The 14,221-nt window shown below is 43.4% G+C and overlaps 1 protein-coding gene across 1 annotated transcript in view; it reads right to left on the minus strand.

The window, feature by feature from the left end:
- The window catches only part of LOC105561525 (agrin-like), a 175,114-nt gene that overhangs the window by 44,487 nt on the left and 116,406 nt on the right, over positions 1 to 14,221 (minus strand). The window contains exon 4 of the mRNA XM_012011578.1: positions 2,467 to 2,703. Coding sequence (XP_011866968.1) covers positions 2,467 to 2,703 — 237 coding nt within the window. The remainder of the gene's footprint in view (positions 1 to 2,466; positions 2,704 to 14,221) is intronic.

The following is a 14,221-nucleotide window of genomic DNA, read 5'->3' on the forward strand; positions in this document are numbered from 1 at the left end:
AGAGGGGGGGGGGCGTTCATCTTTGTAAACTTCCGGCGCTCAATCCCGCGCTCCCTTTCGATCTCCCCGTCGCTTGTCGCCTTTACGTCTCTATTACACTTCCCTTTACCGTGTACCATCGTCGTTATTAAGCTCCACGATCGCATCGCGCGACGAGGATTTACCTCGCGTACAACTACGAAGATTATTATTTTCCAGTATCGCTCTTTACACGCTCGTACAATTTACGACGTTCCGCTGCGTGCGATTCTAACGTGAGATATCTGCACTTTCAACCGCGCTCTAATGCTCTCGTCATAAAATCCCATGCATTTTACGAGTCCTTTCAAAGTTTCATCCGTAATTTCCACTCATTAAAATTGCAGCGCGATATATGTACCCGTTGTAACGTTGAAGCGTTAATTACACTAGCCACTTATTTTCTTTCTGCGCAGCTTAAAAAAATTACCTTTTAGAAAAACGTAAAAAGGACTAGAAGAAACGCCAAGTTCTCGCGTGAAAAGCGTTGTTCAACGCAACGATTTTTTCGCATATCAGAAAGTTTAAAAATAGTAGATCTGCATAACATAGAAATATTGTACATACAAGAAGTTTATGCTGCACAAAAATATCTTTGGAAACATTAAACAGCAGAAAGTAATTAGACTAGCCTTAAATTTTCATCGTATTAATAGTTTTTTCGATCTCCTAGGCAAATCTGTGTCGTTTGGATCAATCGCACACAGCCGTGCCTAGGACTAACGTGAGAAACGAGCCTGTAACCTTTGAAGCTCGCTGTAGAATCGATTTCACCCTTAAAGCGGAGCTTATACGTTACGAACTCGCGCCCCGGAGCTCCGTTCTAAACTCCTACGCTGTTATCAAATCGTCCGAAATTCGTCTATTTGTACAGCCCCTTACGTTCCGCGACGATTATTTCTAAGGAGCGCGGACCCGGAATCGTTCGGCGACATATTTAACTAGCTCGTTAACCGGCGGCCGCGATTAACCGTAACTGTTACTGTCTGCCGGCGCGCCGGGTTGCACGGCGCTACGAAGAAGACCCGGTGTGAAAGAGCGAAGGGGGACCGGCAAGGATGGACTTACCTAATCCTAAGCAAACACGGCCTACTCCTGGTAGCTACCTGTCTGATCAAACATTTGTCTTTACTACTCGGTTGATTAAACGCCTGCCAAGTTTGTACTGCTTCTGTGGTAGGGTGAAGGGAAAGCTGGGGGAGGGGGAAGGGGTTAGATGAGGAGGGCTCTCTCTCTTTCGTGGGTGTATGCGTGTACGACTACCTGTGGACACGAACGGTGACAGCTGTGTGGAATATGGCGCATTAAAGGGCCGTGTGTATAGGATGTCTTGGACTATCCATAGCTCTTCCAAGGAGAAACGGCGATAGTTACGCCGACGTAGTCTTGCTGATATTTAAGAACTTGACGTTTGATACTCGCGAATAAATGTCAAGCGAGTGCGATTTAACGCAGTACAATTTTATTACTCTTGTTAATCTCGCGAGGAAACTTTGCCCGACTGGCGTGACGCTGAGTATTACGTACAAATTGAAGAGACAAAGTTAACTTCCTCTTTTAAATTTGTACGTAACGTTGAACTTCGCAAAATTATTAGGGAAGATCGATTCTGACTTTGGCAAGTCATTCTATAAGAGAGTGTTCGTGAGAGATTCTGTATAGGAGATTCCGATCCCGCGAGGGTGCGTCGTTAGATGGAGTGATGTAGCTGTGGATGGTTAAGAAACAGTTAGGGATGATTGGTCGGAAGGGCGTCTCCTTACCGCTTGGCAAATCGCTTTGGCCGAAACGCAAACAATTGTAACGAAATAATGTTCCGCAGGGAAGAAATGACGGCGGTTTCAGCGGGTCTGCTCACGCCCGCGAATTGTTCGGGACGTGATAACGTGTCGACAGCGATTAATATAAGCGCGAGTAAATGGGGAAACGATGCGCAATTCTTTGTATGCACACGAAGTAAAATAAACTTGCATATTTTGTATGTAAGAAAAGACTTCGTGTATAATTCCTGAATTTGAGATCAACAATCGTAAGCTTTAATGGAAACACATTAATCTTAATTTGTTTGATTAATTTATTTTGCACAAACATATTAATCTTTCCATTTTTATTCGATTAATCAACGTGAACGATTAATCATTAACCGCAGTCGATTCAAGCAAAATCAAAACACGTTAATTTTTGTATTTTAATAAATGTATATATACTTGATGCCAATTTGTCTGTTTAGCTGCACTTTAAGCGCTATATAATTTACAAAATCGACACGATAGAAATTTCTAGTCCGTAAATTTACCTTTGAAAGCAAGACGTTCCGATGAAATAATTTTTGTTTAAATTGAATTGCGATAACAACAGGATTTATGTCATAAATAAATTTGGTTATATCGTATTATTTCTCAAGATACCGCTTACTCGAAACATTCGTCTCGCTGTAGGAACACTTACCGCACTTGCCACGAAATGCCACGGTGATGTTAGCACCTTTCGCACAAGCGGCTCGATTTAGGTCGCAGAGCGTCGGATAGTCGATCCCGTCCGTGCCGCAGACAGGTCCCGATCCCTCGTGATCCCCTAAATTTGGGCAGAATTCCAGGCATTGGCAGATGGCCTCCTTGCCGTCCCTACTTCGTATACATTGCGATCCTTGCGAGCAGTTCAGCTTGTCACAGGGATCCTTGATTTCTGTAAAAGAAAAACGTCCAAGTCTGCCATTAGTTAAAGTCGCGATGATCACGTTATTTGATAACGCTTGAAGGCAGTTATTTTTTTACCCAACCTTTTCCCAAATGAGTTAATGTTGATTAACAATCAGTAATTCAATTAATTTCAACATATGACCATTAAATGCATGTACATTTATTTATACAATTGAAATGACGTGTTTTGAAGTTCGTAATATCTCTCGAAAACTAATATTATTTGTAATTATCTTTCTGAATTTCTTAAAAACAAATCTATGTATTAAATAGTCGATTAAACAGTAATGATCAATTATTGCACATTTCATCGAAATGTGAAAACGGACCGGACGCAAGACCTGCATCGCGCGAAGTTGTATATCTCTTCTCTGGTCTACTTGATAATGCCGTGTATACCGGAAATGAATTGGTAATGGTGTGATAATCCGTTGACGAGGGCAGTTGGACGTTACGGTCAATCTCGTTGGCGGAAGCTGTCGAACAGCTTCGATTTCGAAGTAACGAGATGAAGTCTAATGACGGATGTAGGATCAACGACGTTTCATCGAGCGGCGTGCGTTTGCCAAGGACAATCACGCGGCGATACGTACAATTTAACGTTCTCGTATTTGCGGATTGGAATTGGCGCATCCAGTTTATGACAGAAATGCCGAGCGGCATGTAATCCTTCGTCCCGCGGTGTTTCCCGCCGGAATGCCGCATCCCGTGGAGTTGCGAACGGTCTGTCCGCAAACTGTGTCTGTGTGTGTCTCTTCGAAATTTGATTCAGTTTAAAACATACCAGAGCAGCTTGTAAATATTTCACATACACACACACACACACACACAATCCTCGAATTTTATTTTAAAATATTTACTTGCACATTCTCTGAGGATCCGGCACGTTCAAACGTTCGCCTTAAGCGATCTATAATTCGCGGTGGATTTCAAGAATTCCATCCTATAATTTTGCTCTCCGAATGTTTTGACATATATACATATTTGAACGTACAAATATTCTACACGGAGAGAATTTTCTCTTAAAATTTATCTTGAAAATCGTGTGATCGTAGGACAACATGGCATTTCCATGAATTTTATCCGAGTTTTTGAAATTTTACCGTACATTTTACTAGTAATTATACTTAGCACACTTTACTAGTAGAATGTACGGTAAAAACTCTCAAAGTTCTTAAAAATGTCATGTTTTTCAACACGACACGTTTTCATGCGACCTACATTTCTTTGTTATTATTAAGTTTTAACAAGCTGAAGAAGACACAGTACAGTGTCGAAATGCGTACCGTTGATGTAACTTTTTGTAGTTCCAATCGAAATCGATATTATTATATGTATGTAGAATAAATTTCATTAATCTTATACTTGCTCGTAGAATACATTGGCCGTGACTTTGAATATTTGTCAACTCTCATAAAGTTGTTCAAAATGCCATGTTGTCCCACGATCGCATAATTTTCAGGGTAAATTTTAAGAGAAAATTCTCTCTGTGTATATATGCATGTACACCGCTGCTTTGAATCTTCCTCGTACGCCATAAAATTATAAGTAAAATTCCACACTGAATTTTGACACGTATAAATCACTCAAAGACCTTTATAATACACTATCCTATCTTTTCTCTACATAATAATCCCGACGTACTCGTAATTCTCTGCAGCGGTACGTGCAAAATTCTCATTACAACACATCGTGTCCTGTGCCATTTGTCCCGTTCTTCCCACCTGATCCCCAATTATTTTTAATCGTTTATTTACAACCCTTTTTATGATAATTAGGCGTCGCGAATGTGTTAGCTTTTCCACTTAAAATGCGATGCAAAATGCGACGATCCGTTTTCCGGCTGGGCGGCGCGTACACGCGGCACGCGAAAAATCCGCTCTGCTTCCGCGGAGCTTAATCAATGATATTTTTTCCGTATCGCGAGCCCGCGCCACACCGCGCCGCCGCGGCCGCCGCCGTCGAAATGTAATTGCGGGCCGTAAACACGCCGGTCGCGCGCGTACGTTCCATACGTTACGGGCCGTAACGCGCCGTGAAATTAAATCCGCGCGATTCGCGATGAATAAACTATCGCCCGTTGGGATTCATTCGCGACGGAATTTACGCGCCGCCGCGTTTTTGGCAGTGGTAGGAGAAAAAAAGGAAGCGGGGCGCGTGTCCCGGACGGGCAGCATCGCGCCCGGCTCGGCGTGCCGGATCATTAATCCCTAAGGGCCGGCTCGAAAGAGCCGGTGTATGAACGTCTGTACGTGTATGTGTGCGTGTGTAGAGACGGAAAGAGGGTTGTTTGTGCTCCGTTAAAATTTTATCGCGCGTGCATGAGAGAAATTTGCGGCCCCCAACTGAATATTTCCGTAGATGGGCGTCGTAACCGGCGAGATATATTTCTCGAGGAAAGTGGACGTGATGGTTTACACTCGGTTACTGCATGAATCATTGGAACAGGATGCGCGACAACTTTTGTGATGCGCCCCGGATGTTTTTGTCGATAGCAACAGGCAGAATATTTTATGCTTTAAAAAAAAAAGTTCATCGTTCTCCATCGAAACGCAATCGATTAATCGGCTGGCCTTAAAATCTACTTTTCATCGTAATTTGCTGTAGAATTTAGAATATGACTCTATTTAGAAATTTATATTCTGTGTGTTAAAACATTTTTGAAGACTCAAATATGCACATGTACTATAAATTAAAACATGAATGTACAAATAAAACATTTATGTCTTTAATTTTCTATCCTTTTTTAAGTTAACGCTTGTCAAACTTTTACATTTGATAACATAAAGTCGCTTTATGCGACACCGTCCGCCATATGTAATAAACTTAAAATGACATTAAGCAAAAACGGTTGAGCGATAGCCATTTACGCCTAACGACGTTTGTCACAAGTTATCGATCAGTGCTTCCAGGCCGCGCCGTATATATACACTTTTCTATTTCGGAGCGCAATCGAGGGGAGAAATAAATAAGCACGCCAGCATCCGTTGCCAGATATTCATGACGCGCGATTCAATTTCGGGGGTCGTTGCAACCGAAAGGAGCAACGGTCTCGCCTGCTCGTTAATTTGCAGATTAACACTTAAACATGCGCCGGAGCTCTCCAGAAGTTCCGACACTTTCGTGCAGTGTCATCCAATATCTTAGAATTGCCATGCGGCATTCCGACGTCGCCGATGTCGATGACAAGAATAGAAGGAGACGAAAGGGACGGTCGGTTCGCCGCGCACTCCGAAATACCTTTCGGGAAGACGTAGCAGCAGTGGGATACCGTTAACGTGGCGCACACTATCAGCAGCAGGGCGTACGTTAACGTTGCAGGCGAGCGTCGCCGCCGTCGGTCGACGCCGACGCTTTTTCCGCAAGTCAAATCCGCCACCCGACGGCCCGTCGTCTCTTCCGCCGCCGTCGCCATCGCCGCCGTTCGTGATGCGCGATTACTCATGCCGCTCCTTCGAATGTCGCCCTTCGTTTTCTTCCCCCAGCGGGGGAAAAGGGAGGAAAAAATACCGGAGACCTTCCGTCGCCGCACCGTCGCCGATCGCGGAATCTGCGCGTTCGAGGATGGCACCGGGGATTATCTCGCGGTCCCGCGAACGCGCATGCACGCGCGGCGCGCAACAAAGCGAACGCGGAAATAGAAGCGGCGAGAATCTAACGCTATACATGCGGGCAGTGGCGGTGTCAATTAGGAACAGTAATTGGAAATTCAAGCCGCCTAAGCGTGCGTAGGTCGGAGGATGCGAGCTGTGGGTGCACGGCAAAGGCGCTACGCGGATTGCTAACGAGGAGCTAATGATTCCTGCCACCCTTGTTCTCTATCGTCCAACTATCGTTCACTTTTTATCATTACTATTGTCGTCCTGTTGCTGTTTCTTCCAAATAACAGTTACGATATTCCATTGATGCGTTAAATTTATCTATCGTAGCTGGAATCTCGGCCGGCCGTGAAGATTCACGAGGGACTCTCGTGCGATCGTACAATCGCATTTTTTATTATACAATTAGAGTACACGGAGAGAAGTTTCTCTTAAAATTTATTCTGAAAATCGTGTAATTGTAGAACAACATGGCGTTTCGAAGAATTTAATGAGAGTTTTTTAAAATTTTATCGTACATTTTATTAATAATTTCATAATAAGGGACTTTTCTCTATACATTTTACTAGTAAAATAAATAGTAAAATTTAAAAAAGTCTCATAAAGTTCTTCAAAGTGTCACGTTATCCCACGATTACATAATTTTCATGGTAATAAATAAATTTAAAAAAAATTATCTCCGTGTACAGTCAACATTTGCAGGTGGAAGACGACGAGAGGATGGAGATTCTAATCCACCGCTCGAATAAATAACAATAATCTGTGTGTATTACCTTACATTGTTTACTTTGTAACGTTAAGTTAAATAAAATATGTTATTAGTATATTGTTTTACTTTTTTGGGTGTTAAATTAAGAGTTCAGGTTCGGGGTGGACCTGAATAAATATTCGCGGAAATTCTGCGCTTTTAATTCCCGTGAACGTGGAGGGCCGACTGCGTAACAGCACATCCAAGCAAATATATAGTTAATGGCTTGTTATAGAAAGTGCATTTACAGTTCATTGTCGATCAACTTTGTGCACTTGACGACAATGGCTTTTTGCGATACACGATTCGCTGCGTAAACCGAGCGATTGAATTCCGCAATCTATTTAATTCTCCTCGGTTTTGCTCCCGGCCGAGTGGAGAACTCGCAGGCGTTTCGTCTTCCCCCTACGCCACCTCTTTTCCTTCTCCCTAATCAGTGATAGCGATGCAAAGCGCCGGAACGTCATTATGGGCGTCGAAAGCCAGTAGCTGAGCCGGATGATTGATCGCGGCCTCGTTTGCATTCAATAACTCCCCGTCGGTGTATTTTCGATTTGGCATTCACCGCAACCCGATTATCGTCGTTAATGCATTTAATTCGCCGGTCAGTCGTCGCGCCGAGCGGTGCATTATTAATTATCGGTATGACAAACGCAATTAGCGGTCGCGTATCTCGCGCGTGTATACCGTCCGTCCGTCTGTCGCCCGCGCGACTCGACTTGTCTCTGATATTCCCTCCGATATTCCGGCTTTCTAACTTGGAGGTGAACTTCCCGTCGTGTGTGTAACATGTGGCGGGCAGAGGCAAAATTTTACATTGTTTCGCGGAATATAAACTAATGGGACGATAGTCGTGGCAGCAGCCTCGGCGTTCATTATCTAAGGCGAGCCCTCTAAAAACACATAAAATGTATATACAGAGACAGCAAACAACTGTAATGAGTGAGAAGCGTGTATGAGCTGAACTAACGGGCATAGCCATTTAAAGCAATATTGTTATACCCATTTGAAGCAGTGAACATTAAGTCTAATAGCAGGAAGCACTTAGTAAACATTTGCTGTAGGAATTTCTAAATTGACCTTATTCTTACAGCGTAGGGCTCGCGTGAGATGGATAAGATCGTCGACGTGAAAAGAAAAGCAAAACCGATATTTCATAAGCGGTGTTTATATAAAAGTTTCGTTTTTTTAAAAATCGTTTCTTAAGTCCTTCGAGTAAGAAAAAATTTTTACTCCGAGGATCTAAGGCAAAGCACTACGGAATACCAAGCAGATTCTTGTTCCCTTGAAAGAGGAGGCTTTCGAGCGAGGTCCCACGTGAACCGAGAGATTTAAAAATAATGATGAGGATGTAAAGAGAAGGAGAGATATCGCGGAAAAGAAACTTGAAAATATTCTAATGACCGCGTCGCTTCCGGGACAGGTATCGGGACGGACGCAGCAAAATTAGATCTGGATTTAAATTGCAAGGTGAAGTTAATGAGGTGACTCAACTGAGAAATGGATGTTGAAGTTACTGGAGTTTGGAAACTGAGAGCGGATCCGTGGAAGTTCGGCCGGAAGTTGAAGTTTTTGCGGACCATGAAGGTAAGTCCCGGATGTCCTTAACGACGGTCAAATGTTCATTAAAGTTCGGCGACACGAACAAATGAGAGATGATATTTTTATCGATAGATCGTGCATCGTCGATTTTTCATAATTACCACCGCCAATCGTATCTTTAAACGCGTTTTTCCTTGTTATGCGCGGCTATTGTATTTCGCTCGGATAATCGACGAAAAGCGTATACTCGCGATATCGAAATAGCGTCGATGATAATTGTTACGAGCACGGCACTCGATTAAAATACACCGGTTATCGGATACAAACGTATGGGTGGAATTAATTGAACGTGAAGCGCTTTATTCTGTGTCTATATCGATTGCAGTTTTTCGTTTAAAGTGTCGATCTCGTAAAGAGAGCATCTCGGACATCGTTCAAATAAAACGCCTAGATGAAATTGTTTTCAGTTTGCAATGTTAGAGTCTCGGACATCGTTTATATAAACGCGTCTGGATAAAATTGTTTTATTTGGTAACGTTACGATCTGTCACGCGATTTTCCGTACGTGAATTTTTATCATAAACTTCCATTCTTCCGGCGAGACTTCCTATAAACGTCGCGTTATTTTATTCTCGTGACTGTTGAAGTCGAGGACGTAGTAATATTTTATACATATACTTTTAATTTGTGTTGGAAACTTAAAATAAAAAACAAGACTCGAGTCAACAAAATCACCCCGAAAGAATTAACGCTAATTGCGGCTTTAGATAGAATTTGGATAAATTATATCTTCCACGAACCGCTCTAACGGGCATCCGCACATCAATCTATTTTAACAGAACCCCGGGATTTCGCAATCGCCGCCGATTAATGACGGAAATTAATACACCCGATAGGAAAGTGCCATTAATGATCTCTTTTCGTCCGTTCCCGTTTATCGGCGATGAAATAATTATCCGATCGTGTCCGACGCGAGCGAGCCCTCTGGAAATCCGCAGGGCTCGAATCGGGCCTGTGGCAGGAGCCGGACGAGCGTTGTTTTGCGCTGCAGCGGGATTGAATGGCCAATTCAACGAGGGAAAAGTACATTTCGCCGTAACCAACAATTGCCTAATTTGGACGAGAGTCCCGTTGTCGGGACAATGCGCACGCAATATCGTCGAAGAACCGGTCCCTCGTCCCTCAACCTGCACGACCCTCCCGCGAGCTCTTCGGTCCCTTCGGACTGTACGTTGACGTAATATCGTAATTAATAATCCATTCTAGTTGGTTTTTGCCGGCGCACCTGACCGTCGCAGCTCGACGTTACCGCTTACGGGTAATTTATTACCGCAGACCACCTGCGTGGCGTCGCTCCTGGCTGTATTTTTTCGGCTGATAATCGTTTCAATTTCAGTGGTTCTGTCAGAATATTGATCTTTGCAATGGCTTTCGTTCAATAAAGTGCATAATATTGTCATGGTGGCTATCTCTCCGGATTTCCGGATAAATCTCCGGTGCTTCGACAAAAAAAATTTCCAATTGGCTTCGCTAAATTTTGATAACCTCTTTTTTACAGATAAATAGCGGAGTAGAGACGACGGCAAGAATCCGCGCACGTACATGTGCGTACAAAATTGGAGTGTCCCCCAATTTTGAAAGAGTGTACTCGTCAACAGGTTTAATCTTGATGATTTTTTTAGAGTACAGAAAAAGTGATAGCCTATACAATTCCCCATCAAACTGATGAAAAATTAAAGCTTATATTTTAAACATATAACGTTAATGCTTTAAAAGGTGCAAGTTAGGCAAATTTGATTTTTCTTATGTCTACTCTCGTTTCCGTGCTTGGAAATTATTCCAAGAATGTCATAAAGTACTTTATGAAACAACAGAAAGAAAAGAGAATAGCAGAAGTATAAAGAATAATTTTCCTAAATTTTATATTGTCCGAACAATATTGATAAGTATCTGGAGAAAATCTTATAAGTCGCCAGAAGTAATTAAAAACTTGAGAAGATTACTTGACCAGGTCCGGCAAATTTTTATGTTCAAACTCACAACGTTTCGACCGTGATTTGTGGTCCTTCTCGAGGCGATGATTGCATCAGTAAATCAGTATGGTAAATCAAAGAAGCTGATCTTGGTTTCACGAACGACAGAACATGACTGTTATGTTCCATACATACTAACACAATCATCACTCGAGAAGGATCATATACCATGGTCGAAACGTTGCGAGTTTGAACATAAAAATTTGCCAGACATGGTCAAGTAATCTTCTCAAGTTTTTACTATTGATAAGATGTCTGAAATATAATACATTTCTATATAAAGAATTTCTTATAACCTTCGAAGGACCTGATCAATTTCACGAGGCGCTGTTGCTTCCCAGGGACAGCGTCTCGTTTTCTAAGTCGCATTTCGACAGCCTCAAGTCTTTTCGCGTCGCGTCGGGTCGATTTCGAGTACCGTAAACGATAAACGTCACGTGGAGCTATAACGCACACGGCCATCAGAGCGACGCCGCTCGTTTCACGCAAGAGCGCTCGCGCCGTCTAAAAGGGCGCAGTGTGTTACAGCGCGGGGATAGGAAACTGTTGGGCGCGTCCAGGGTGCAATTCGACGCAATTGCCAATTAGTGGCTCATTACCGAAACGTATGACGGCAACAGAGGGATAGAATAGATCAGGTGGCGGAGTCGTAGGCAGCGGTAGTTTCGGAGCTTGCTGACCGGCGCGGCGGGAGGGAGGGCCTGATAATGGGTGCTCTGGCTGCGTGTACCGGGTCCGATCGTGCCGAATGAGCCTCATTAGGCAAACTTTGAGGACCGACCGGCTATTGACGGGTCAGGAAATGGAGGAACGGAATGTCGAGGCGGATGACGAGGGCCAGCGGCGACGTAAGGACCGGCTTCGAGCAGGAACTGTCGATTGGATCGACCGAACGGCCGATCTGAAACAGGACCCATTAATTTCCACTTGCGCGCTCGCAGGTGCTTGTTCCAGCCAGTTGTCGCCTGACAGCTCGTCGAACGCTGCGAACGGGTTTCGCAACCGCGTGTTTACAGGGCCGCTATACGCCCGCGAGCCTGTGATTTTACGAAAATGAGCCCAGATCTCCGGTAACTGGCGCCCAGTGAAAGTGTCTTCTACGTAAAGAGGAGCTCGCACTCGACGCCCGATCGCGAATCAAACTGGAAAGACCCTTGTGCGCGCGGCTTGAATAAATACCAGTCGGCAAGTCTCGACTTTCGTCATTAGCGGAGTTCCGACGAAATCCAGAGACGTCGTCGCGATTGTGCGCGAACTTAATGTAATTCCACCGACGCGGATGATGGATGGAAAGGAATCAGATCGAACTTTGGGACTACGCCTGGCTGGTTGGGAAGATCAAAGGGATCAAAGGGATATTATACATCGGGATCTTCGATAAGATATGACACCAAAATTATATGGGCGCATCGTGTAATCTCGCGCGCCCGCGGAAGGAAAAGATTTCTGCGTGATAACGGCGGACCGTTTTTGCTTTTACGATGCTTAAAATAACATTGTTGATGTTTGCGAGACCGAAATGCGATCCCGAAAACGCTATTTCGAAATGAAATACACGGAAAAAAATGTAGCTGCCGTAGCTAAAAGCTGCATGTGGCAACTAAATTTCAGTTGTAAAATATGGAAGCTAATATTTAGTTGTGATACCTAATATTTTGCTACTGTGCCTATTGTATTAACCGTTTGCCGTGGTTCAGAGATTTATATAGTTATGGCAGCAAAATATTTTTAGCAAATCATGATACGGTAGCGAAATTTTTTTTTTCAGTGTGCGAGACCAAGAAACACAAGTTTATCAATTGTAAATGAAACTAGATATCTCCCACGAACTCTTTCTATTTTTTAGGCACAAATGTTTAGAGATAAACTGACAGCGAAGAATACAATCGAACTTTGTACCAGCAACTTTATTTAATTCGCGAACACAACTGCTCTTAAGTATTTAATTTTTCCTGTCACGAAACTATTGTATAAGTGTTCGTCGTATGCACATTTGTATTATTAATTAGATAATAAATGTCGTTACGTCCTAGATAGTTTTATCATTTATCACATTATCTTAATTATCCAAACTCTTCGTCGTTATCAAGAGTCAAAAGAGCTAATTGAAATCCGTTTCACTTAGGGAAGACAACTTTGTCCGTCTGAATAGACGCTGCCAGTGTTCGATTTGTCTTGGGTCAGTCGAACATCTCGTCGAGAAAAGGAGAAGCGGTTGCCCAGCGAGGGGATACGAGGGACATTAAAAGCGCAATTATCACGGGCTTAATTACAGAAGCGCTTGTTACATCAGCTGCTTTTCCCCGGGCTCGTTTTCGCTATTCGTTCTTTTGACGCAGAATCCTCTTTCGCGAACTACTCGCGGCGCGCGATAATCCTTTCTGCTAAGTCAATTCATCTGTGAGGTAAAATGTAAAGGGATTCGTTTTGCGACTCGCACTCGTGGGGATTAAAAACGTTTGCTCTCAATCGTCTTAGAATCTGATCGTCGAGATCAGCGTCATGTATACCGGCTGCGCCAAATTAATCATTCTGAGAGGCTGAGACTTCTGCTTCGCGTACCGGAAGTAAATTGATGCGACATTCAAAGGAATTCAATGGTAAGCTGTTGCAACGATGCATTTTTACAATGCGAAACCTTCAATAGCGCTTGCAAAAGGCATTATAAGCACGCAGATACAATTACATTAAAAAAAAAGATCTTGCAGCTGCAGTAACAATTTTCTAGGTACGAAAAAACAACTGAGATATATAAATGAATAGCCAACGCTGCGAAATCGCATATGTTTCGTATTTAATCAATTTAAATGACGGACACAGAATTTCTGTCTGAACTGTTAGCAAATGTTAGGAAGAAAGTCTTTCATTGTGGTACATAAACAGATTATATTCTTTACAAAGAATGTTCTAGCTATGGTACCGAAATTCATTTTAATCCAATGTGAATGATTAATAGAGGATAGTCCTCTATTATAGGTTTCTAATATGAGATAGCAGGTTTTCAACTCCCAAATTCAATCACAAATCTTTTATCGCAACGATTACACACAGTCTAACAATGAATTTGCCACTAAACAGATTTCGCTCTAAAGAAGGTATTACACAGTTTGCAGGCTACAAACAATTTTCTAACAGATGCACAAAACAGCGAATAATTTTTGTTGCGACATCTAGAAGTCTACCTGCGTTAGTAAGATATTTTTTTTTTAGTGTAATTCGCGGAGAGGCGCGTGCACGCGAGAGCGCGCAATTAGCGGCCGAATCGTCACACGTTCCGCTGACGTTAACTGATTTTCAGCGCGGCCGGTAAAAGTATTCGACCGGCGCGGCTAATCCCGGGCCGCTTATCTGCCGCGGTCTGACCACACCGTGGATAGTTCCACTTATCTCGCTCGGTCCCGCTCGCACCGGTTCTTATTCTAGGGACAGAGGCATGCCGGCGGCAACCGTCGCCGTTATCTGTGTATATCTAATCAACGTAACGACGACCCTCTCGGGCGCGTGACACGCGTGTTATCCGGGGGAGAGTAAACGCCGGGAGGGTTCAACGGAGAGGAGGGTAAACTTGAGCGCGTGAGCCGG

Source organism: Vollenhovia emeryi, unplaced genomic scaffold (assembly GCF_000949405.1).
Source record: "Vollenhovia emeryi isolate VEMERY1.0 unplaced genomic scaffold, V.emery_V1.0 DF939206.1, whole genome shotgun sequence".
Lineage (NCBI taxonomy): Eukaryota > Metazoa > Arthropoda > Insecta > Hymenoptera > Formicidae > Vollenhovia > Vollenhovia emeryi.